The sequence below is a fragment of the Trichosurus vulpecula genome, chromosome 8 (genome assembly GCF_011100635.1).
Source record: "Trichosurus vulpecula isolate mTriVul1 chromosome 8, mTriVul1.pri, whole genome shotgun sequence".
Taxonomy (NCBI): Eukaryota; Metazoa; Chordata; class Mammalia; order Diprotodontia; family Phalangeridae; genus Trichosurus; species Trichosurus vulpecula.
Window position 1 is genome coordinate 89559119 of NC_050580.1, and position 22769 is coordinate 89581887.

The 22769-nt window shown below is 38.0% G+C and overlaps 1 protein-coding gene across 4 annotated transcripts in view; it reads right to left on the minus strand.

The window, feature by feature from the left end:
* PLEKHA1 (pleckstrin homology domain containing A1) overlaps window positions 1-22769 on the minus strand; it is a 75162-nt gene that overhangs the window by 47541 nt on the left and 4852 nt on the right. For 3 of the 4 annotated variants that reach the window (XM_036735216.1, XM_036735217.1, XM_036735215.1), the window contains exon 2: window positions 4979-5139. In XM_036735216.1, the coding sequence (XP_036591111.1) occupies window positions 4979-5119 (141 nt within the window). In that variant the 5' untranslated portion in view covers window positions 5120-5139. Of the gene's footprint in view, window positions 1-4978; window positions 5140-22769 lie in introns of those variants that run through there. The other variant, XM_036735218.1, reaches the window with a different exon arrangement.

The window sequence follows — 22769 nt, forward strand, 5'->3', positions numbered from 1 at the left end:
GAAAAGCAGATTTGGGAAATGAATGAATGATTAAATAGTATCTGAGGTTGGTGAAGGGACGCTATGGACAATGAAGACAAGTTGTCTTTGTCTTTGTTTTTTAAGCTATATTGGGGAAAATATAACTGTCAACAGGTAAAAGCTGAGAGGCTCAATCCATAGGTCCATATGCCAGAGTAACCTTATTGGACTATACAGCAGTATGAACAAGATCTGGAAGCTGTAATGGATCACAAGCTCTATGAGATCCATAAATATGACAGATTAACCAAGAAAGTTAAAGCCATCTTAAGTTATACTGAGAAACACAGGAAGTGTTAAGCCTACTATATACTCTGCCCTGGTCAGACTACAGGTGGAGTCTTGTGTTCAGTTCTAAGTGTCATATTTTAGGAAGAATAGTGATAAGCTGGAGAGCATACAGAGGAGGGCAACCAACACAGTGAAGAACTCTGAGCCCATGCCGTAAGAGGTTTGGTTAAGGCTGTTCAAGTATTTAAAGGGCTGTCATGTACAAGAATTTAACTTGTTCTGTCTGGCTTCACAGAAAATAACTAAAAGGATGAAATTTTAAATGAGAAAAATTTCAGTTTGATGTAAGGAAAAATTGCCTAAAAATGAGAGCTAGAAGTTTCCTTGGGAGGTAATACGATCCTTTTCTTTGGAGATTTTCAAGTAACGGTTAAAGAACAGTTTCTCAGGTAGACTGGAAATAGGGGATTCTTTTTCAAGTATAGGTTGGACTAGATGGCCAATGAACAGAGGTTAGAAAACATGAATTTGTAGTCAACATACATAAATCTGTCATGGCTTTGTGGCTATTGCCACAACTTTGTGGCTTTTTGTCAGCCTGTAAGTACACAAAATGGGTGATGTGAATTATCCAGAGCTGAGGAGCACAAAAGTGGGATCAACATCTCAAGAGTCTTTGGTCTCATGGAAATTCCGGATTGGTACAATCTTAGACATCTAAGACGCCTGGCACAACAGAAACAGCTGTTAACTGAATGGAATCCTATAGCATTATATACCTTAGCTGTGTCATTTACCTTAGGATTGTGAGTGTTACAACTAGAAAAGAACCTCCAAGTAATCTAATCCACCCCCTCCCTAAACACACACACACACACACTCACACACACACTCTCTCTCTCACACACACACACTCACACACACACACACACACACACACACACACACACACACACACTTTGCAGCTAAGGAAAAATGAGTCTCAGGGAGTCTAACAAATGCAGTAAGTAGCAGAGCCAGGATATGAGCACAGGTTCTGACTCTGAATTCAGTGTTCTTCGAACAATTACATTGCATTCTCTCAAAGTTTCACTTTTCCCATTTGTAAAGTAGAAATACGAATATTTAAGGATCAAATAGAAAACCTGTAAAGGGCTTTGTAAAATGTATTGTTTACAAAATGTCAGCTATTATTACTTCTCAAACGTGTATTTATTCATCTGTGAGAATACTTATTTTTATTTACCTTGCCTATTTTTAATCTTAGCTTTCATTCCTATTTACAGTAACATTTAAATGAGCAACTTTTAAAATGAAGACTATAAACATCTTCCAAATATAAACTAAATGATCCTTTTTATTTTATTCTCTTTAAATGTATGATTTATTATGTCTCAAGGTCAAAGATTTTTATCTTGTTCCTCCCACCCACCCTCTGCCTTTCACTCTTGGAATACTTACTAAAATATTTAAAAATCTGAGCTCAAACTACAAGCAAAATGATCTTTCCAAATATTGGTTACTTTTCAATACCAAAATGTTAGCTTTTAAATCTCTCAGAGGCTATTATTCTAACATATTGAATAGTGCCCTAAGCTTTTGTGTGTGAGAAAAAATGAAAACCACAGAATGCCAGGAAGGATCACAGATTAAAGAGTCAAACTGTGTGGAGAAAATGTAAGCTTGCTAGGAGCTAAAAGATATGGGGGAAAAAAACCAGTTTTTATGACCATTATAGTCACTATAAAGTTCAAATGCAAAGATTTCCCTTTAAAATTGACAACAGAGAAAGAAAAGAATGAACTGGTATACCAAAACAAGCCATGCATCATATAGCAAGTTTCTACTACATTTTATCATAATTATATTTTTCGAATCCTTTCATTTTCACATTCAGCTAAAACTATAAGTCTTTCCAATTGTTGCTAAACACTGATAAAGTCATAAATCTTAGCAAAATCCTGGAATGGATTATTAAATAAATGAAAGCAATGATCACTAGGAGACAGTATGGATTTAAGAAAAAGTTATGCCAAACTAAATTAATTTATACCAATACATTAAAGAAACACCATTAACAGCATATAACTGCTTTCAGCAAGGCACCTAAAGAAGTTTTTCATAATATACTTATGGACAAGAAGCATTTATGTTGCTTAGACAAAAGTATAGCTCTTAGCCAATAGAAAAGCCACACCCAAAGAATGTCACTTATATCAATTTCAATGCAAAAGGAAAATCCCTATATTCATAGGGACGTTATGCTTAGATCTGTCCTTTTCAACATTTTTATTAATGACCTGGATGAAGATATAGAATGCATATTTACTAAACCTTCAAATGACAAAATGCTGTAGAAAGTAAGCTTCTTGAAAGCAGTGACTGTTGTGTTTCTTTTTATATCCCCAATACCTAGCAGGACCTCACACATGGTAAGCACTTTAAAAACATTTATTGAACTGTGAACTGAACTGCTGAATGACAGAAGATTCAGCTTTTGAAAGAGTAGATCTACAGACTGAAACAAAATAAAATTTAACAGGGATAAATTTAAGTTATGTATTTGGATTCAAAAAGTCAAGAGCACAAACATGATTAGGGGAATTTGACTTAAGGGTAGCTAACTGCAATAAGAGCCAAAAGGCTGATATGGCTGCCTGCAAATCTTAGGCTATCCGGACTTTCTAGAAATAGAGTTCAGAAGAAGGAAACTAATAGTTGACTGTACTTCTATATCAATCCAAAACCATATGGCAGATTACGTGTCTACGTTATAGACACCAAATGTTAAGAGGGGCATTGAGAACAAAAGCATAGCAGCAAGAGGCAGGAAGGTCTGGAGATCATGCTGTAAGAAGCTGAAGTAATTGGGGATATTTAGTCTGGAAAACTTTAAAAGACTTCGTCTTCCAATGGTTTAAAGGCCACACACTAAAAAGGACTATCCCTACTCTTAGTGCCTTGGGACAGAACAACATATGACAGCAGGAAACTACAGAGGGGTAGGTTTCTAACAATTAAAGTCATCCACAAATTGGAGCACGCTGCCTCTTGAGGTAGCTAACCTTCCTGTCGCTGGAAGGGTTCAACCAAAGGCTCAATGACTGTCAGAGAAGATATGTACAAGATTACTATACTGGGTTTGTAGATCACATAATCTTTAGGGATCTCTGAAAGCATCTCCCTAATTGTATTTATTTAGTGACATCTTTTCTGAAGGAACAATAGTAGAAGTAAATAGTTGATGTAGAAATAGTAGAAGAAACAGCACTTTTTAAAAAGAGCCTCGAAAGACCTGGGCTGTGCCACTCTATCAGCCTACCTACCATGACCTGGAAGGGGGACACTGGACAAGTCTCCTGAGCCTGAGTTTCCTCATCTCTAAAGTGAGTAGTATCTCTTCCAACTCTAAAATTCTATGATTCCAAGTGTTTAACTTACAGGTTAATATTACAAAATTTACCTGAATGTTTTGAATGTTAGTAAAATTTAGCCTTTAAATGATGCTATGTGCTCTGTAATTATAACAACCAAGTTTGGACCTGAAGAGTTGGAAAAAAATGTGCCTTCCTTCTTTCTTCACTGCAGAAGTAGGGGTAACAGGTGTGGAATAAACATACATTCTTGGACATATGTTGGTTGTTGTTTCTAAACTCTGCCCCCCCCCCCCCGCTTTCTTTTTAAGTCTCTGTCAAAAGGAACTATTTACTGGCTAAGGGAAGATAAGGGGAATATGATAAGAAATTAATATGATAAAAGTAAAAAGCGTCAATAAAAATATTTTAATATTAATGAACTTATTACAGTAAAGATACAAATCTCATATGAGAATGTGAAAGGACAAGCACATAAGTATTACAATATATGTGGTTGATTTGTGAACAGATCTCAACAGTTTTATAAGGTCACCATAAATTTTAGACCACGTTTGAAAAACAGTACCATCTAAAAGACAAAAAATCTTAAACAGTCATCCTTGCATTTAATCATCCCCTAATTCTGAAACAAAATATTAATGCAAAGACAAATGAAAGCAAGAAACTCAGTAGAGCACAGTGGACAGAGCACTTGATACAGGATCAGGAAGACTCAAGTTTGAATCCCACCCCAGATACTCACTAGCCATAAGACTCAAACTATAAACCTCAACTTCCCCATCTATAACATAAAGATAATAGTAATAGCACCTACCTCACAAAGTTTTTGTGAGAATCAAATGAAATAATATATGTAAAAGTTCTTTGCAAACCTTAAGGTGCCATATAAAACTTAGCTATTATTTATTATGCTATCTAGCAAGACATTCAATACTTCAGAGATCTATAATTTCAGCAGAGAAAGTGCCCCCTGCACTGTCACATATCACAACCCTTTTAATGACTTTATAGCTGGATCTTCTGTGAATTTCTATAGTCAAAAATTTCATAACTCATCAGCCATACTAGTGAAGAGACTCTGAACTTCACCAAGCCAGGCCTTAGATGACAAATATACAGTCTGTCCCAAGACTCAAAACAAAAGTGTCTACAGTTTGGGATGAGCCACCAGAGTCTTGGTCCCCTGAGCACAGCCTTCCAGAATCCAGGGTCACAGTCATGTCACAATGATGCATCACTGGATGGTTATGTGGCAGTGGAGAGAATTAATGGACATATATGGCATTAGTCTGAGAGTTTTAATGTTTATCTGTACATTGCTCTAAAAGACCCTCCTTTGAACTACCAACCTGTGGATTATCCATGTACCAGACCAGACTATCTTCTCTGGTATCCAGGATGAAGTACCTCCGCAGAAATTTCCCACTATTCTCATTTTCTTCAATGTCTAGAAAACCACAAATTCGATTCTGACGATCCACATAAGGCATCTCTGAGCTTGAACATTACACTGAAAAATTAAAAAAAAAAAAAAAACAGAAATTAGCCTCCTACAAAAGGCCAGAAATATGATTAAATAAGTTTTTCCTCAATGGACTCAGAAACATGTTGAGAAACTATTTAGCAGACTAATGTTCAATGTACATGAAGACTTCTGAACTCTAAAACATCTGAGATATGGACCATATCACCAATTCTGTGGATTACATTTTCTGTGACCGATTTAATTATTCAAATCTATCCACCCGTGAGAAGGGAAGAAAAATTAATTTTTCCCACAGTGGCAAACTATTAATAGTTTAGAACAGGGGTGGGGAACCTGCAGCCTCGAGGCCATATGTGGCTTTCTGGTGAGGCCATTTGACTGAGTTCAAGTTTTACAAAACAAATAATTTTATTAAGAGGATTTGTTCTGTTTGGATTCAGTCAAAGGCCACACTTGAGGACCCAGAGGGTCACATGCGGCCTGGAGGTCGCAGGTTCCCTACTCCTGGTTTAGATAACCAACATATACTTAGAGAAGTCATACGTGTAGTATGTTTTAATATTAAACATTATAGACATACAGACATACCTCTAGACATATGAGAGAGGAAATGTGGCAGCTGAGATAGGAAGTGGGCTTTGGGGTCACAAAGATTCAAGTTCAAGTCCCTCTTTTTGACATATACTCAATATCTGGCATATAATAGGCACTTAAATGTTTACTGACTATGTGACCCTGGAAAAGTCTTAGTGCCCCATGACAACTCCCTAGTACTATCTATACACTGAAGAATAGTTTGGACAATCATAACATATGGACTGACTGGGATACAAGAGGCTTGTCTCTGCCACTAAATACTTTTATGACCTTGAGCAAGTCTTGTGCTAAATGCCTTCTTCTATAATGAGTGTTGGACTAGATGGTTTCTCAAGTCCATTTTCTGCCCTGAATCCCATGATGCTATAATACATGTAACATCCTAAATATTATCATGCTTGAGTGCTATTTATATAACAAAGAAGCAGTATGCTAGAGTGGAAAGGACACTAAGTGAAAACACTTAAGCTTTCAGTGCCCCAGGTAACTCACTAAGAAGGCATCACTGAACAGGTACCAATCTGCATGAGCAGAGGAAGCTTTCTATCAAATCATAAGTTCAATTTTTTTTAAAGTATTTGAAAACTGTAAGTGAATATATAAAAACAAAGTGGCATTTGACCTTCTATTCGAAATCAGGACTAAACCAAAAATCTGGTCAATAAATTTCCCATAAATCAGCTGAGATTTAGAAACATCTTTAACAGAGTTCACAAGATAATCAGGGAAGCAATATTTTTAATCCTAATCCAATTAGCCTGCGTCTATCTAATTTATTTGACTTCCAATAAAATGTTAGTTGAGTAGAAATAGTTTCTAACATGAAACCATCAGCAAAAGGTATGGTTGCCAATTGGAAAATGAGAAAAATAGTCTCTTTTGAAATGAATTATAAAGTATTTTATGGATCAAAGTGAGAGACAAAATGGTAGGTCTTTCTATAAAAGGCACAACTTCCAATAGAGTAAAAACCATATTTGACATCATGAAATGCTTTGAATGGCCCTCAAGAGTCATTCTATTAAAATGCAAGCTCTGTAAGGTTAAAAAAAAATTCTTCTCTACATTCTAGAATGTGCCTTGCAAATTATGGATGCTTTAACGTAAATATTTTACAAGATGAAGCCTGTGGCAATCCTATAGGAAGACTGCAAAGTTGTGAGGAACTGTAACAGATGACTGACTAGTTCTGAGGGCACGGAGGAAATGTTCATGCTAGGCAAATATTAAAACAATTAAAAAAACTCTAACCTGTGAGCGGTACTTGTCCCAACACTATTTCTCTTTGCTCTTTCCAAATGGACTGCTATAGAGTCTAACATTCCAAGGGCATGCTCCAAAGCACCCAAGACACTGTTGGACATTAGGCATACAGATACCGATCTAAAGGAGACAAGTAGCTTTGTGGGATAACATCCACTGGGAAAAGTTTCTATTCTAAAATGTTAACTGTCAAACATTTATTGTAAAATTAAATTACATATGATTTCTAACCCACTAGCATAAGCTAATAGTATAGCAATAGTAAGACCACTACAAAAGCTTCATAGCATAACACCACTGGAGGAAGTCCACAACCACACTGACTGGGCCAAGTCAAGTCAATGGGCATTTATTAAGCACTTACTATGTTCCAGACACAATGTTAAGCACTGGGAAGATACAAAGAGAGGCAAAAGACAGTTCTTGCTCCCAGAGAATACAGTATGTAATGGGAGAAACATCATTCAAACAACTATGAACAAACAAGATGGATATATAGACAGATAGACAACATACACAAAGACGCACACATACACACATACAGGATAAACTGGGGGTAATCTCAGAGGGAAGGAACTAAGATTGAAGAGGTCTGGCAAAGTCTTCTCATAGAAAATGGGCTTTTTGCTGGGACTTGAAAGAAGCTAGGAAAGCCTGGAGATGAGAGATGAAGGCAGAGATGAGGAGAGAAAGAATTCCAGGCATAGGTGACAGCCAGAGACAATACAGAGAGTTAGGAAATGCAGTGCCCTGCACAAGGAACAGCAAAGACGCCAGTGTCACTGGATCACAGAGTACATGAAGAGGAGTATGGTGGAAGAAAGCCATGAAGGTAGGAAGTGGCCAAGTTAAGGAGATATGTTACAAAAGTAAAATTGACAGGAGATGACAAGAGAATGGATGAGACAAAAAGCAAAGAGTCAAGGATAATACCTGGGGTGACCAGGAGGATGGTGGTACCCTGGACAGTAACAGGAAAGATAGGAAGAGGAGAGGAGAAGAGCAGGGGAACATAAGTCCAGTTTTGGACATGTTGAATTTAGGATGTCTGTGTTGTATGTATGTAAGCAGCTAAGTGACACAGTGTATAGAGTTTGAACAGAGAAGAGGAGGAGGAAAGGACAGAGCCCAGGACAGAGCCTTGGGGGACATCCATTGTTAGGAAGCATGACCTGGATGAAGACCCATCAGACAAGAGTGAGAAGGAGCAGTCCAACCTACAGCAGGAGAATCAGGATGGGGTGGTGTCACAGAAGCCTAAAGAAAAGAGGGTGATCAAAGGCTCCAGTGAGGTCAAGAAGAATAAGATTTGAGAAAAAGCCATTAGATTTGACAATTAAGAGGTACTTTGGAAAAAACAGTTTCAGTTAGATGAAGAGCTACAAAGCCCCAGAGTACAGAGAATAATGAAGAGAGGGAGAAGTGGAGGAACTGATTATAGACAACCTTCTTAAGAAGTTTAGCCACAAAGAGAAGAGAAATATGAGAAGACAACTAGTGGGGACAGACTGAACCAGCAAAGATTTTTTGAGGCTGGGGGAGGCATATATGTCTGGAGACACGTTTTTTGACAGTAGAGAAGTACCTAGTTGAGAAGGGACAGTACAAATTTATACTGTCTTATCTCAACCAGGTTCTCAGTGCTGCAAAATGATCTTTTTTTCCTTCACTTCTTGATTCTCTTGAACTCCCCAGAGCAACTATTCTCTTCAAACCAGCTACAACTGCCTCTTCCTCCTCCCTCTTAACAGAAGACCTCATGTTATACTTCACTGAAAAAAATCAGAACATCTATCCCAAGCTCCCCATCCTCCTCAAGTCCACACTTAAATCCACTGAGCACTATATTCCAATTCTTCTTTGTTCTATTTTCAGACAAAGGGGTGTTCTATCTTCTTGTTAATACTACCCCAGCCCCAGCTGTGCCTTTTAGCCAGTCTCCTCCATGGAACTCCACTTCCATCACCATGTCTCTTTTTATACAGTCAATATTTTCTTATCCACTGGCTCCTTGGCATGCTACTTATCAATATAAGCAGCTCTCTCTCAAACAAAATCTTCACTTGGCCCTATCATCCTGTCAAGTTATCAACCTCCATCTCTCTTTCACAGTCAAATTCTCAGAAAGAGCCATCTATACTCATTCCTTCCACTTTCTCATCTCCCACTTATTTCTCAAGCCCTTGTATCCTATCCCTGGATTCCACCACACCATTCAACTGAAACTGCTCTTTCTAGGGTCACACTAATGATCTTTTCATTGCAAACTCTGAGGCCTTTTCTCTGTCCCTTCTCTGGTTTTCCTAACATTGCTTTGTCATGGTTCTCTTGCTACTTAGCAGCCTGAACTTTTTCAGTCTTCACTCCAGAACCACAAGAACTTAGATAGATACTGAGCTAAAGCAGTTATCAGAGGCCATCTAGTCAAGTCCCCTCATTCTGCAGTTGTTCATCTTCCCTGTCATACTCCCTATACATGAGTATACCTCAGGGCTCTGACCTGGGCCCTTTCCTCTTTTGCTCTACACTTTCTCTCTTAGTGATCATCAATTCCTCTTAATTCAACCAACTTTATGTAGCTGGCTCCCAAATCTTCATACCCAGCACTCAGCTTCCTCTTGAGTGTTATACCCATATCTCCAACTGGCCATCCCATACGCAGCTCAAACTCAACATGTCTAAAACTAAATTCCCTCCTTCCTAACTTTCCCTATTTCTGTCCAAGGTATTACCATTATTCCAGTCAACCAGGTTCAAAACCTACAAGCATCATCAACTCTTCCTTGTCATGCACCATCTCCATCTTACCATGTTTTATCAACTCTTCCTCTGCAACAGCTCTCTCATCTACCCCCTTCCCAACACTCACATGACAAATAAAACTACCCCAGCTGAGGCAGCAGTGTGAAGGATGAATTAGATGGGAACAGAGGGGAGATTTGTGGAGTGTGAATGGAGAAAAAGAAAGAGATGCAGAAGATGTTATGGAATTGGAATTGACAAGACTCCGTTACCAGTGCACTTTTGGAGGAATGATTCACTTTTAATGTTTTAGTATAGTAAAAGTGTATTATCAAATTAGCATATTCTTTCTACAAAAAAAACAAGTATTCCATTGAAAAAAGTCTAAATTAGACAAACAAAGCTTCTCCACAATCATGCTGCCATTTCTTACTCTCATTAGAACCACTGCCTGGAGGGGATGTGGCAAAACTGAGACTAATGCACTGTTGGTGGACCTGTGAACTGATCCAACCATTCTGGAGAGTAATTTGGAACTGTGTCCAAAGGACAATCAAACTGTGAATTCCCTTTGAACCAGCAAAACCACTAATAGGTCTGTATCCCAAAGAGACCATAAAAAATGGGCAAGGACCCACATGTACAAAAATATTTATAGTAGCTCTTTTTTTTGGTAGCAAAGAATTGAAAATTGAGGGGATGCCCATCAACTGGAAGATGAACAAGTTGTGGTATATAATTGTAATGGAATATTACTGTGTTATAAGAAATGATGAGCAAGCTAATTTCAGAAAAACCTAGAAAACCTTACTCAACCTGATACAAAGAGGAGTGAGCAGGACCAGGAGAACATTGTACACAGTAACAGCAACACTGTACAATGATCAATTGTGAATGACTTAGCTATTCTTAGATATACACATATATACATACGCATACATATATATGTACAGATATATATACATATATAACAATCCAGTACAATTCCAGAGGACTCATGATAAAAAATGTCATCCACCTCCAGAGAAAGAACTGATGGAATCTGAACGTAGCTCAAAGTATACTATTTTTCACTTTATTTTTTTCCTTTTGGTCTGTTTCTTCTTTCATAACATGACTAATATGGAAATATGTTTTACATGATTGCACATATATAAGCTATATAAAACTGCTTACTGTCTTAGGGAGGGAGAGGTGAGGAAGAGAGGAAAAATTTGGAACTCAAATTTTTTTTTTTAAATCAATGTTAAAAATTGTCTTTACAGGGAAGCTAGGTGGTGCAGTAAGTAGAGCGCCAGCCCTGGAATCAGGAGGACCTGAGTTCAAATCCGGCCTCAGACACTTGACACACACTAGCTGTGTGACCTTGGGCAAGTGACTTAACCCCAAGTGCCCTGGAAAAAAAAAAACTGTCTCTACATGTAATTGGAAAAAGTAAATCCACTGCCTTTACAGAAAGATTTTATTTATTGCTTCAAAAATGCTACAAGACTAGATCAGATAACCAAGTTTTTTAGAATTATGTATAAAAGCAAGGAAAAATATAGCCTAAATGAGTCTTTCATTTGAGTAAAGTGAATGAACTTTAGGTTTTACTTGAAAATTTATTTTGACTACTCAGAGACGTTTCTTGACTTACTTCCTATTTATCAACTAGGGTCCACATAGGTGAGACTACTGGATGTGCTCCTGATATGTAGAGTTACAGCTCACCTTTTATAACTTATTCTAAGTCCCAACCACTCTCTAAGAATATTTAAAAATGAACTCTGTATTTTTCCAGCATTTAAAAATCAGATGATCAGTTTTCAAATAAACTAACCAAGAGGGTCACTGAAACACTTTAAATGCAAAGGACAGAAGAAAAGGCCAAAAAGAAACCACATTCAACTAGAACAGCTCTGAATGTTACACTGAATTTATTCTATACCTTAAAAGAAAAACAAGCTGCACATAAAAGAGAATTAGTAGAATCCTCTTTTTTTCTATTCTATGTACATCAAAATGTTGATTTTATTTGGTGTTTCGGTTCAGAATTTTTTTAAAAGGTCTTAAAGAAAAAAGAAAAATAAAAAATAAACTAACAAGGCCTTGCAAAGAAGACCTCAAAAACACAAAATAAATAATCTCTACACTCTTTTTCAGCTCTAAAGTTCTTTGATTCAATGCCTATCCAAATATTTTACCTGTCTACCTCTTAACCAACTGAAAAAATTAAGTTACAAATATTAAGTATATAAAATCTGTATTTACTATTTCCCTAACCTATTTTAATTAAAAGTCACAAATAGCTATTTATATGTCAGCCTTGAAAACAGTAGATCATTAAATATTTGCTAAACATATGAACCTTGAATAAATATAAAACCATAATAAATACAGTAAAATTAATAATAAATTTTGGGCCCATCTCAATTTTTTTAAACCCAGGTAGTAAAAATAATAAACAGTCAGTAGTCTCAATTTTTGACCGAGAAGTCTTCACGAACCAAAGCCGACTGCTCAGTTCCAACATATATACTCCAGCTAAAACCTGAAATTTGTACCAGACCAAATAATGATTAAAAAAAAACCCTATAAGTATTTATAGTGACGTCTATCCCCAGATTGTACAGAGTATCGGCCAGAAACCATTGGGCAAGAGGAAAGGGGAATACCAGGGCAAGCAAACAAGCGCAGCCTCCCAGTGAGAGCACCAACTCGTGAGACCTGTGGACTAATCACAGGGCTCTGTGTCTGGAAGCAGCAAGGGCTGAGCCCCCAACTCTGCAGATCCCAGGGCAGTCAGACAGCCCCAGGTGAGGACCTCAGGAGCTCTGGGGAGTGGCAGTAGCCACAATAGCACTGCTGCAGCAGCACTCAGAACAGGAGGTTCCAAGGCCCCTAATTCTCTTTCCTGAGACACCACAGAGATCCAGAACTCTGAACCCCAAAGATCCATGGGGGACTAATCTCAGGAGGAAGAGGTCAATGCGGGAACCCAAGGGACCCAGGATAAGATGAAACAGAACCAACCACCCCATCCAAAAGCTGTATATCAGTAACAACTGACTTGGAAAACAGGGCAAGGAGGGAGAATTTGTAAATCACTGGACTTCCCGAAAATCATAATTTTTTTTGAAGCCTAGACACTGTATTTCAAGAAATTATAAACAAAAACTGCCTTGATCTCTAAGAGCTAAGTGAAGATAGAATGCACACATCATATCCCTTTAAAAAAAAAACCCAAAAGGAAAAAAAGTCCTATGACTCTTTCCTCTCACTCCCCACATCCAATCATTATCACATACTACAGATAATACTTCCTGAACATCCCTTCTCCTCTGACACTGCCACCACCCCAGCTCAGGCCCTGATAATTTCATACCTAGACTATTGCATAGCCTTTTGGTTGGTCTTCCTGCCTCAAGTCTCCCCACACTCCAGTCCATCATCTATTCAGCTATCAAACTGATCTTCCTTAAGCAGAGACATGTCACAACCCTACTCAAAAAACTTCAATAGCTCCCTATTACCTCTAAAATCAAATATAAAAACTTGCTAGGCTTCTAAAGTCCTTTACAACATGGCCCCCTGCTACCTTTCCAGTCTTCTCCCTTTCTTCTCTGTAATCCAGTCACACTGGCCTGCCTGCTGCTTCTCACACAGGGTGCATCTCCATACACCAGGCATTTTCACTGGCTGTCCATCATGCTTGGAATGCTCTTCCTTTTCATCTCTGCCTCTTGGATTCCTTGGCTTCCTTCAAGTCTCAGCTAAAGTCACCTTCTGCAAGAAGCCATTTCCAGACTCCTTAATCTTATGGGGCAACTAGGTGACACAATGGATAGAGAGCAAGGCCTGAAGTCAGGAAGACCTGAGTTCAAATCCAGCCCCTTGCCAAGCCATTTAACCTGTTTGCCTCAGCTTTCTCCTCTGTAAAAGGGGGATAATAACGGCAGTCACCTCCCAAGGCAGTGGTTTGAGGATCAAATAAGATAATAACAGTAAGTCACTTAGCACAGGGCCTGGCACATAGTAAGTGGTATGTGTGTGTGTATATATACATACATACATACATACATACATATATATATATATATATATACATCTATATATGTTAGTTGTTGTTACACTTATTGTTGTGTTCTAAGATTACCCCCAATGTATCCTGTATTGAACTTGTTTGTACATAGCTGTTTGCATATTGCCTCACCCCTTCTACTCTGGACTTCTTGAGAACTCCTCTGAGTTTAACCCAATGCTTCCTATATAGTAGGTGCTTAATAAATGCTTGGGTGACTGACTGACCAGAAATGTCATAGTCAAAAAATCCAGAGTCAGTCAACAGGTATTCATTAAGCACCTACCAGGTGCACTGTGCTAAGCACTAGGGTTTCTATGACAAAGAAAAAATAAAATAAGCCTCTAAAAAGAAGCAGTTCTAGTACCAAGAAACTAGAGTCTAGATCAATTGGTCAATAAGCACTTATTAAGTACCTACTAAGTACCAGGCATGCTGCTAAGGCCTGGGATTACAAAGAAAGGCAGAAGTCAATCCCTGCCCTGACAGGGACTCACAACCTAATGAATGAGAGCATCTGGAAGTTTCTACCATGAGAGAAACTTCTGGAATACAGTATTCCAAAAGACAAAAGAGAGAGGTTTACAACCCGCAATTTACCCTGAAAAGTTAAGTCTAATCCTACAGGGGAAAAACTTAACCTTTAATGGAACACAGGATTTACAAACATTTTTGATGAAAAGACCATCACTGAGTAGGTAAAGAAGACAAGGCAGGAGAACCCAAAAAAGGTACACTTATTTTTGAGCAATTAGAAGGAACTACATGATGATTTGGCACTAACATTTGAATAGAAGAAAAAAAAAGTGTCACCTGAAAACCTTAATGTCTTCAAAGGATACAGAGGGAGTTATATGTTTTTTTAAAATAAAAAACCAGAGGTCCTGGGGGTGGAGTTGTTTTTATTCTGAGGGCTTTAAGAAGGGAAAGAGAAAGGAAGCAGAAGAAGGGGGTGGAACATCTCAGTTCTCTTAAATGGGGCAGGTGAGATAGGAAACAAATGTGGAGGAGGACATGTGGGGAGTGGTGATCAGATGAAGCTCACTCTTATCTGAAATAGACAAAGGAAGATTTAACACAGACACACTCAAACAGCCTGTACAGAAACTCATCAAACTGGCCAAGGGAGGGAATAATCACACTTCCTGATCCGGAAGGAGAAATTAAAAAGAGGGATAAAAGAAAAGCAAAAAATTAGAATCAACTGGGGACTGCCTCAACATATTAGAATATGATAAATGTCATTAACAAATGACAAAAAAAGGCAATTTTTAAAAATCTGAGTAGTATAAACTAAATCAGAGTGAAATAAGTAGAACCAGGAGAACAATTTATATAAGAACTGTAAAGAAAAACAACTGAAAAAATGCAATGACCAAGCACATCCCCAGGGGACCTATCAAAAAGCACCTCCTCACAAGAGATGGAAACAAGGTGTTAAGACATACATTTTGGCGGCATGGCCACTGTGAGGATTCATTTTGCTTGACTATGTTATAAATAAGGGTTTATTTGCTTTTAAAAACTTCTCTCAGTTTTTAAATGGATAGATAGACAGACAGACTGACAGACAGACAGAAAGAACACTGACTTACTATATGGTAGGCACTGTGCTAAGCCTAGATATACAAACAAAAGCAAGAAAGACAATCCTAGGCCAAACACTCTAACAACACATTCAACAGTTTCAGTAGTAAACCTCATACAGGTAGCAAGAAGCTGAAACTGCTTCTGAACTCAGGTTTCCTGACTCCAAATACAACACTCTTTGTACTATACCATGACATGGCTCACGATTTTTAGCATCGCCATAATTCTCATCTCACTTAACTTTTAACCAGAATTTATTTTTTTTTCATCAACTATGGTGGTCCAACTCCATTTATGTACAACAATCAAAATTTTACTGCATTCTGAAAAATAATTACTGTTTCTTTCATTCATGAACAGTTCACAAACTCCAACCACAGTGTATCACAAAAATACAGCTACTTACCAGAGTATCAATCAAGATTCACTGTGTAGAGATTCAGTTTTAAAGTCTACTTAGATCAAGTAGGGCAAGATAAAGATTCCAGAAAGGATAAAGAAAAAAGCAAATTACCCTAAATCCGCTCCCTGCAAACAATTAAACAAATAAGAAAATCACTATTATTCAGTTTACTAGACTGTAAACTCCTTGAGTAAAGGAAACCTGTCTTTTGTATGTTCTGCGTAATCCAACAATATAAGAACACAGTAAAATTAATTGCATTCCCTAACAATGGTTTTTTGTGTCCAACGCTTACCAATTTCCAATTCCAAGGGGCTCAAAACCTTGGGCCTCAGAGTTTACTCTTATTCTTTTTCTTTCTCTATGTCTAATCACAAAGTCTTAATGATTAACACTTTATGCTTCTCCAATTCTCTCTGCCTCTAGAACTGCCTACCAGCCTAGTCACAACCTGGGTTACTGTGATGATGGTGTTCCTGCTGCTGCTCTCCCCTACTAAGAGACATCCTAGTAAGACACATTGCCTGTTTAGCTTCCTAAAACACTGCTTTGTTTCAGGCTTAAGGAAGGCTAGAAGGAACCAGAGATCTAGCCCAATCCCCGAATTTCACAGAGGAGAAAACTGAAGCTTGAAGAGAGAAAAGTAACTTGCTTAAGCAACACAACATAGCAAATTAAGGGCAGCTGTCACTCTCCTGTCTGAGATAGTACAAGAGCAATCTACATTGGACCAAGTCTAAATCTTTTCAGCAGCATTTATGCTGCTCTATAAAGCAATCCCCCATTTTCTATGCAAGCTTGTTTCCCTCTACCCAGAAACACAAACCCAATAAAGCCAATCTCTGTACTATCCCATAATTAAGATATTGTATGATAGGATAGGGAAAGCAAAAGGCTGGGATTGGGAGGCCTGGAGTTGAGACTCCCATCTGCCATTGGCCAGCTGTAACTTACACAGGCCATTTTGGTTCTCTGGGTCTACTAGATCATCTGAGAAATAAGGACACTGGACTAGATGATCTAGAAGGTTCTTATTTCCTCCTCTCCCTCTAGTAGTAAAAGCCTTCCCCTCTAAGGTTACCTGATATCTTCCTTATATGTGTTTAGTATATGAGTACATGTGTACATGTTGTCTCCTCCATTTGAATGTAAAGACAGGGACTGTTTGACTTCTGTCTTAGTATTTAGCAACAATAAAAGCTCAAGAGTTTTATTGTTTACTTAAAATAGGATCAAATGGCTTTGTTATCATTCACTACCATTCTATAGGAAAAAAAAAACAACTTAAGACTGGCATCTGACCTACTTCTGCAGCTCCCTCCACTTGGAGTGATGCGCTATTCTTACCTCCATTCCTGTCCACGAAATTAAACTCATTCTTTAATACCCAGCTCAAAGGCCACTTCTCTCCTATGAATGTCCTTTGCGTCATTACTGTCTACTGCCACTACATTCCTCCTTGTAATACATTATGTATTCATTTTATCTCCCCTAATAAGTTCCTTGAGGCAAAGACTTTATCTTTCTCATATTTCTGTCCATCAAAACAACAAGTACAACAGTGCCTTACAGGTGTCTAAATATTTGTTTAACTGAATTCAAAAATTTGATTTGGTTACTAAAAGTGCTTTAGCTCAAATAGGATCAACTCTAACATTCACAAGTCAAAAAGTCATCTTGCTTTTCTATATAAAAGCTTTGTTGGCAAATTTATCAACCTGCTTAAGTGCTCTATGGAAATATTATGTACATTATTTTTCTATCAGAAGAAAAAATATCATGAAATCCAACACAATTGTTTTTCCAGAGAAAAAGAAATCAAGGGTACTTTAGATTCCTAATTTTATAATAAAGGTGGTATCACCTCTTCTACTTTTCATAGCCAAAATACTAGAAAAAGCTGTCTTGTATATGATCTCCAATCTCACCTCCCATTCACTTATCAATACCTTGAAATGTCATACCACAAGACTACTAAGTCTAATGAGGCTTTTTTCCAGTTTTCATTTTTCTCAATCTTTCATGGCTCCCATGACTTCAAGCATCATTTCTATGCAGAGGACTCTCATATCTATACACCTAGTCTTCATCTCTCCAACTCCACCTTGCTAGCCCATAGGCATTTCAAATTCAATATATCTAAAACTAAACTTCAGTTGTTTTCCATTGCCTTTAGGATAAAATACAAATCCTCCAGTTTAGAAATTAAAGGCCTTCACAATCTAGCTTAATCTTTTGAGACACCTCACACACTTTTCCCACCACTACCACCACCACCACCACTTTACATGCCATCCAAACTGGACTATATGCTCCTTCATACATTTTCTTTTGCTATACCACGCAAGGTCAATAAGCAAATTTGGGGAGCACTCACTCTGCATTCAGCTCTCTGAGGAACACAGAGATATGAGAAGACATAGACCTCAAGGAGAACCTAGTAATCCTAACAGGACTCTCCACCTTTGATAAATGGCTACCCAGAGTGAAATCACAATTATATCTACCCAAAAGTGGAAAGCACAATGCCTGCTTCAGGAGGGTAGTGGGTTTTCCCCTTAAAGCACACTCAACATATCCAAAACAAATCCCCTAACTTCCCTACTTTTGTCAAGGACACCATTCCATAATCATCCAAATTTACAACCTGGAGTCAACTTCAACTCCTCACCACTCTCCCTTCCAATTCCCATATCCAATCAGCTGCCAAGCCCTGGCCATCCAACCTCCACATCTCTCAAGTATCTATCTCCCTTTTTCTGCACTCCTGTGTCACCTGCCCCACCTTAGATCAGGCCTTTATCACCTCTGGTCAGAACTATTTCAAAACCCTCTTCCCTCACTAATCCATCCTCTTCCCATAGCTGCCAAAGAGATAATCCTGAAGCACAGGCATGACAACTATGCCACTCTCCTGCTCAAGAAGTTCCACACTTGGCCCACTCCTCCAGGGATCAAAGACCTTTCCAGAATGATTACACATTAGTCCTCCTTACTCTGTCTGCTTTGCATAAAACTGTTCCTCCTCACTGGAAGGTAAGCCACAGCTCCCTTCAAGGCTCAGCTGGAGCTGCATGTCCCAGAAAAGGCCTTTCCTGACAGAAGCCTGCCCTCAATCACCTGTTTGGGTGGATTTTGTGCCTCCTTCTGGGTAAGTGCTACTTACCCAGGGAGAATATAAGTTCCTTTAAAGGCAGGAATTGTTGTTTTCTCTTTGTATTCCCCCATCTCCTAAGCACAGTTCTTGACACATAGTTGATATTTTAATAAATAACTATTAACTGATGACAATTCTTCAAAGATTTATTGTCTAAGTACAGATTGTTCCAAGTAGGCTCTGAGGTTCCTTCCAACTCAGGTTCTATGAAGGAAGAAAAGAGGAAAACAAGATGTGTGTGTTCATGTAAAAGAAACTCAGAAGAACCTGAATGGGCTGGGAGTGATGAAAAGCAGAGAAGAGTGAGAACACAGCATGTGTACAATTCCCAGAAGGGAAAAAGGAGATGACTGCTGGGCTTCACAGTCTACAGAGTGGCCTATCATATCAAGCCTATAGCCCAGGGCAACTTACTTCCTTATTCTAGAGCAGTATCCAAGGGAAAAGAAAAGGAAATTTGTAAACCCATTTGTAAGTATAGGGAATTTTCAATTCTGACATTCAGAACTGTGCTCTGTACATTGTGGATCCTTAAGTCATGTCTGGGGACTTGAAATGGAAATGCACCTATACCATATGACTTTTGGCTATTTATAATGAATAAACACAGAAAATTCTGAATCAAAGAGTTGAAAGATACTTCAGTGGTGGCATCTAATCCCAGACTCCACATAAAAACTCCCTAGTAGTGGGGAAAACTAGTGCCTCGAGGGAGACCCATTTCATCTTTGTAAAACTCAATTTGTCCTTACAGGGCAAAGGGAAAATCTGCCTTTCTGTATGACTTCTACCCATTTTTCTTAGTTCTACCCAGGGAGACCAAAAAAGCACAACTCATCCCCTTTCCATATACAGTCTTTCAACTGCCCTCAGAGACCAATGATATGAACCCCACCCTTCTCCCAACTCATCTTCTTTGGCCAAACATTCACAAGTTCTTTCAATGAATCATTCTCTGACATGGGTTTGAGTCCCCTCACCAAGCTGCTTACTCTCCTCTAGGTTTAATCCAGTTTTTCAATAAACTTCCTAAATGGATCCTCTGAATTGAACTGTATTGGTCATGTTGAATGGAAGATTTTAGGTTCAGTGTTATACTCTGAACATCTTTGGAAGGAGTTTCTGACAGAAAACAACAAAGCAGTTGCATGCTGATGGCACAATTCTGCAGTAGTCTCTGTGGCTCCAAACATAATTGTTCTTATACTGAAAAGGCCAACAATGAAATCCTTCAGATGACAGTTCATTTCATATTCTATCCCCAAACAGAGCATGCAATGCAGTGCACTCTTAAACACTAACATCCATTTAAAGCACAGAAGAAAAAAACCAAGATGGCTCCCAGAGTGCAAAAGCACTGGGACCTCACATGGTTAAGCCACAATGCAGATGATGAATTACACTATAAAAAAGGAAAAAAAACTGTTGTATACATTTTTGTTATATAAAAAATTGGCTCTTTATTCAATCTTTTCCACTTTGCCCTGAATAATTTGTTGCTGTGTCATTTCAGTCATGTCTGACTCTTCCTGACCCCATTTAGGGTTTTCTTGGCAAAGATACTTGGAGTGGTTTGCCATTTCCTTCTCCAGCTCATTTTACAGATGAGGAAACTGAGGCAAACAGGGTTAAGTGACTTGCCCAGGGTCACACAGCTAGTAAGTGTCTGATGCCAAATTTGAACTCAGATCTTCCTGACTCCAGGCTCAGTGCTCTATCCATTGCACCCTGAATAATTTGGAGACTCTTAAACACCAAGTAATCAATAATAAAGGAGGCATATATAAACATGTATTTCTAAAAGAGAAGCCTACACAAATACTTCAACTCTACACTAAAACAGTGTTGCTCAATGTTTCTCATAATAAAGTGAGTCACTGGGTATAAAATACTACACATGGGCATGGCTGTAAGGTTTGAAAGATACTCACTGTCACTCAGTTCTTGGGCTATCCAACCAAACCACAACAGTCCCTCACGACCAAAATCTTGTCAGAGGAAGCAAACCCTAATCCAGCTGAGAAGGGATCCTTTTCCGAAAGAACAGTGTTACTAGTCAGTTAAAAACCTACTCAGTCAAGAAGTTTATTTTATTTTGCTTTTTTAAAAAAAAAACCTCTTATTTATTGACATGAATAATCATATACTATTCCTAACTGATAATGAAAAGACCATTAGGACCTTAATTACAGGGCTTGGGTTCAAATTCCGGTTTTTAATAGGTCTGTGACCTTGAAGAAGGAAAGTCTTAACTTCTCTGGGCCTCGGTTTTTTCAACTTTAAAATAATGGGGCTGGCTTAGATAATATCTAAGACCCTCTTACATCTCAACATCTATGAGATCCCATGATACTAAGTGCCATACATAATCATAGTTACCATATAAGAATTATCTGGAATTCTTCATCCAAACCTTGATCTAACTAAACAATGAAATCTGAAAACAGAAGGGAAATGAATTAAATAAAAGAGATGAAGACTTACACAGAAATGGCTCACCCATCCTAAATCGTTAAGTGATAATCTCATTTATATGGAACACATTTCAGAAACAGGAATTAATCAAAAAAAGACTCTAAGCAGCAAAAATGGATGTCACAAAGTCCACACTACAGCTCCGTGGTTTTACTCTTAGGAGATACCTGAGAGACTTAGTTATTTGTAGTTTTAAAAACAACTGGAGCTTGACAGGCAGCAGCATGTAGTAGACAAAGCAGTAGAGAGCCCTAAATCCCAGAACTGAGAGGCACTAGCTGTGTGCAGCATATGCAAGTCATATAAGTTCTCTGAGCTTTGGTTTCTGTAAAATGGGAATGATAATGCTTACACCTACTATTCCAACTCACATGATTGCTGTGAGGAAGCCCTCTGTAAACCACAAAGCATAATATAAATATATTGTTACTGGTTTTCAGTTCCTAAGTCTACCACAGATTAAAAGTAGCCACGGAGATGGGGATATAACAAACTAGGCAATGAAGAAGTAATTGAGAGACTAGGGGGAGGAAAAGAGGAGAATACTCTAAAAATGTAACTCCCAACATGACAGCATTCTAGAGCCATTAAGTCTGGGAGCAAAAGGTCCTCCTAGACCCCAATAAGTCCTAAGCATATCATAGAGTATAATAACTGCGATCCACTATAATGACCTTGAGACATCAAAGGAAAAAGTCAGTAGAACATTTAAAAAAGGAACAAAAAGTATAACATTTGAAAAAGATCTCCATCCAGAGTGATTAAAGTTAAAGGCTTCATGTTCTGCTATCAGGAAAGTTCAACTATTAAAAATAACTAATACCTCCAAGGTCTTAAAATGTTTAAAATGTTTATTTCACATTTACTTAAAACTACTGCAACTTCCCAAAACTTTCTGGCTTTCTTCACGTTCACCAAAAGTTCCAATCCAAAGAGAGCTTATACTATTTCCCAATTTGTGGGTCAAGGATTGTGGGGTGTACCATTATCGCATGGGTCAGCTCACTAAATAACTCAGTATAATAATTAAGCGAATACATCTTCTGTAGACTGAATACTGTTTCACACAAACAAAATACTGCTTTTTTTAGAAGCAACCAAAGGCTATTACAATGAATTAAATATAATTCATTTTAAAAGAGTAAATTAATTCACAATAGCTTTTTTGCCATTCTGTGTTTTCTCAAAGTACACTAACAGTATAACTATCATAAGGGGAGCCATCAATTTTTTTTTGGAGATTAAAAGTAGAATTCATATTTGGCAGGGTAACTTTTTAAATCAGAGCAACTCAGAACTAAACAAAAGACTTCCTAAAGTGCCTGTCTGCAAAAGAAAATATGCTTATATACTTCCTTCTAGAA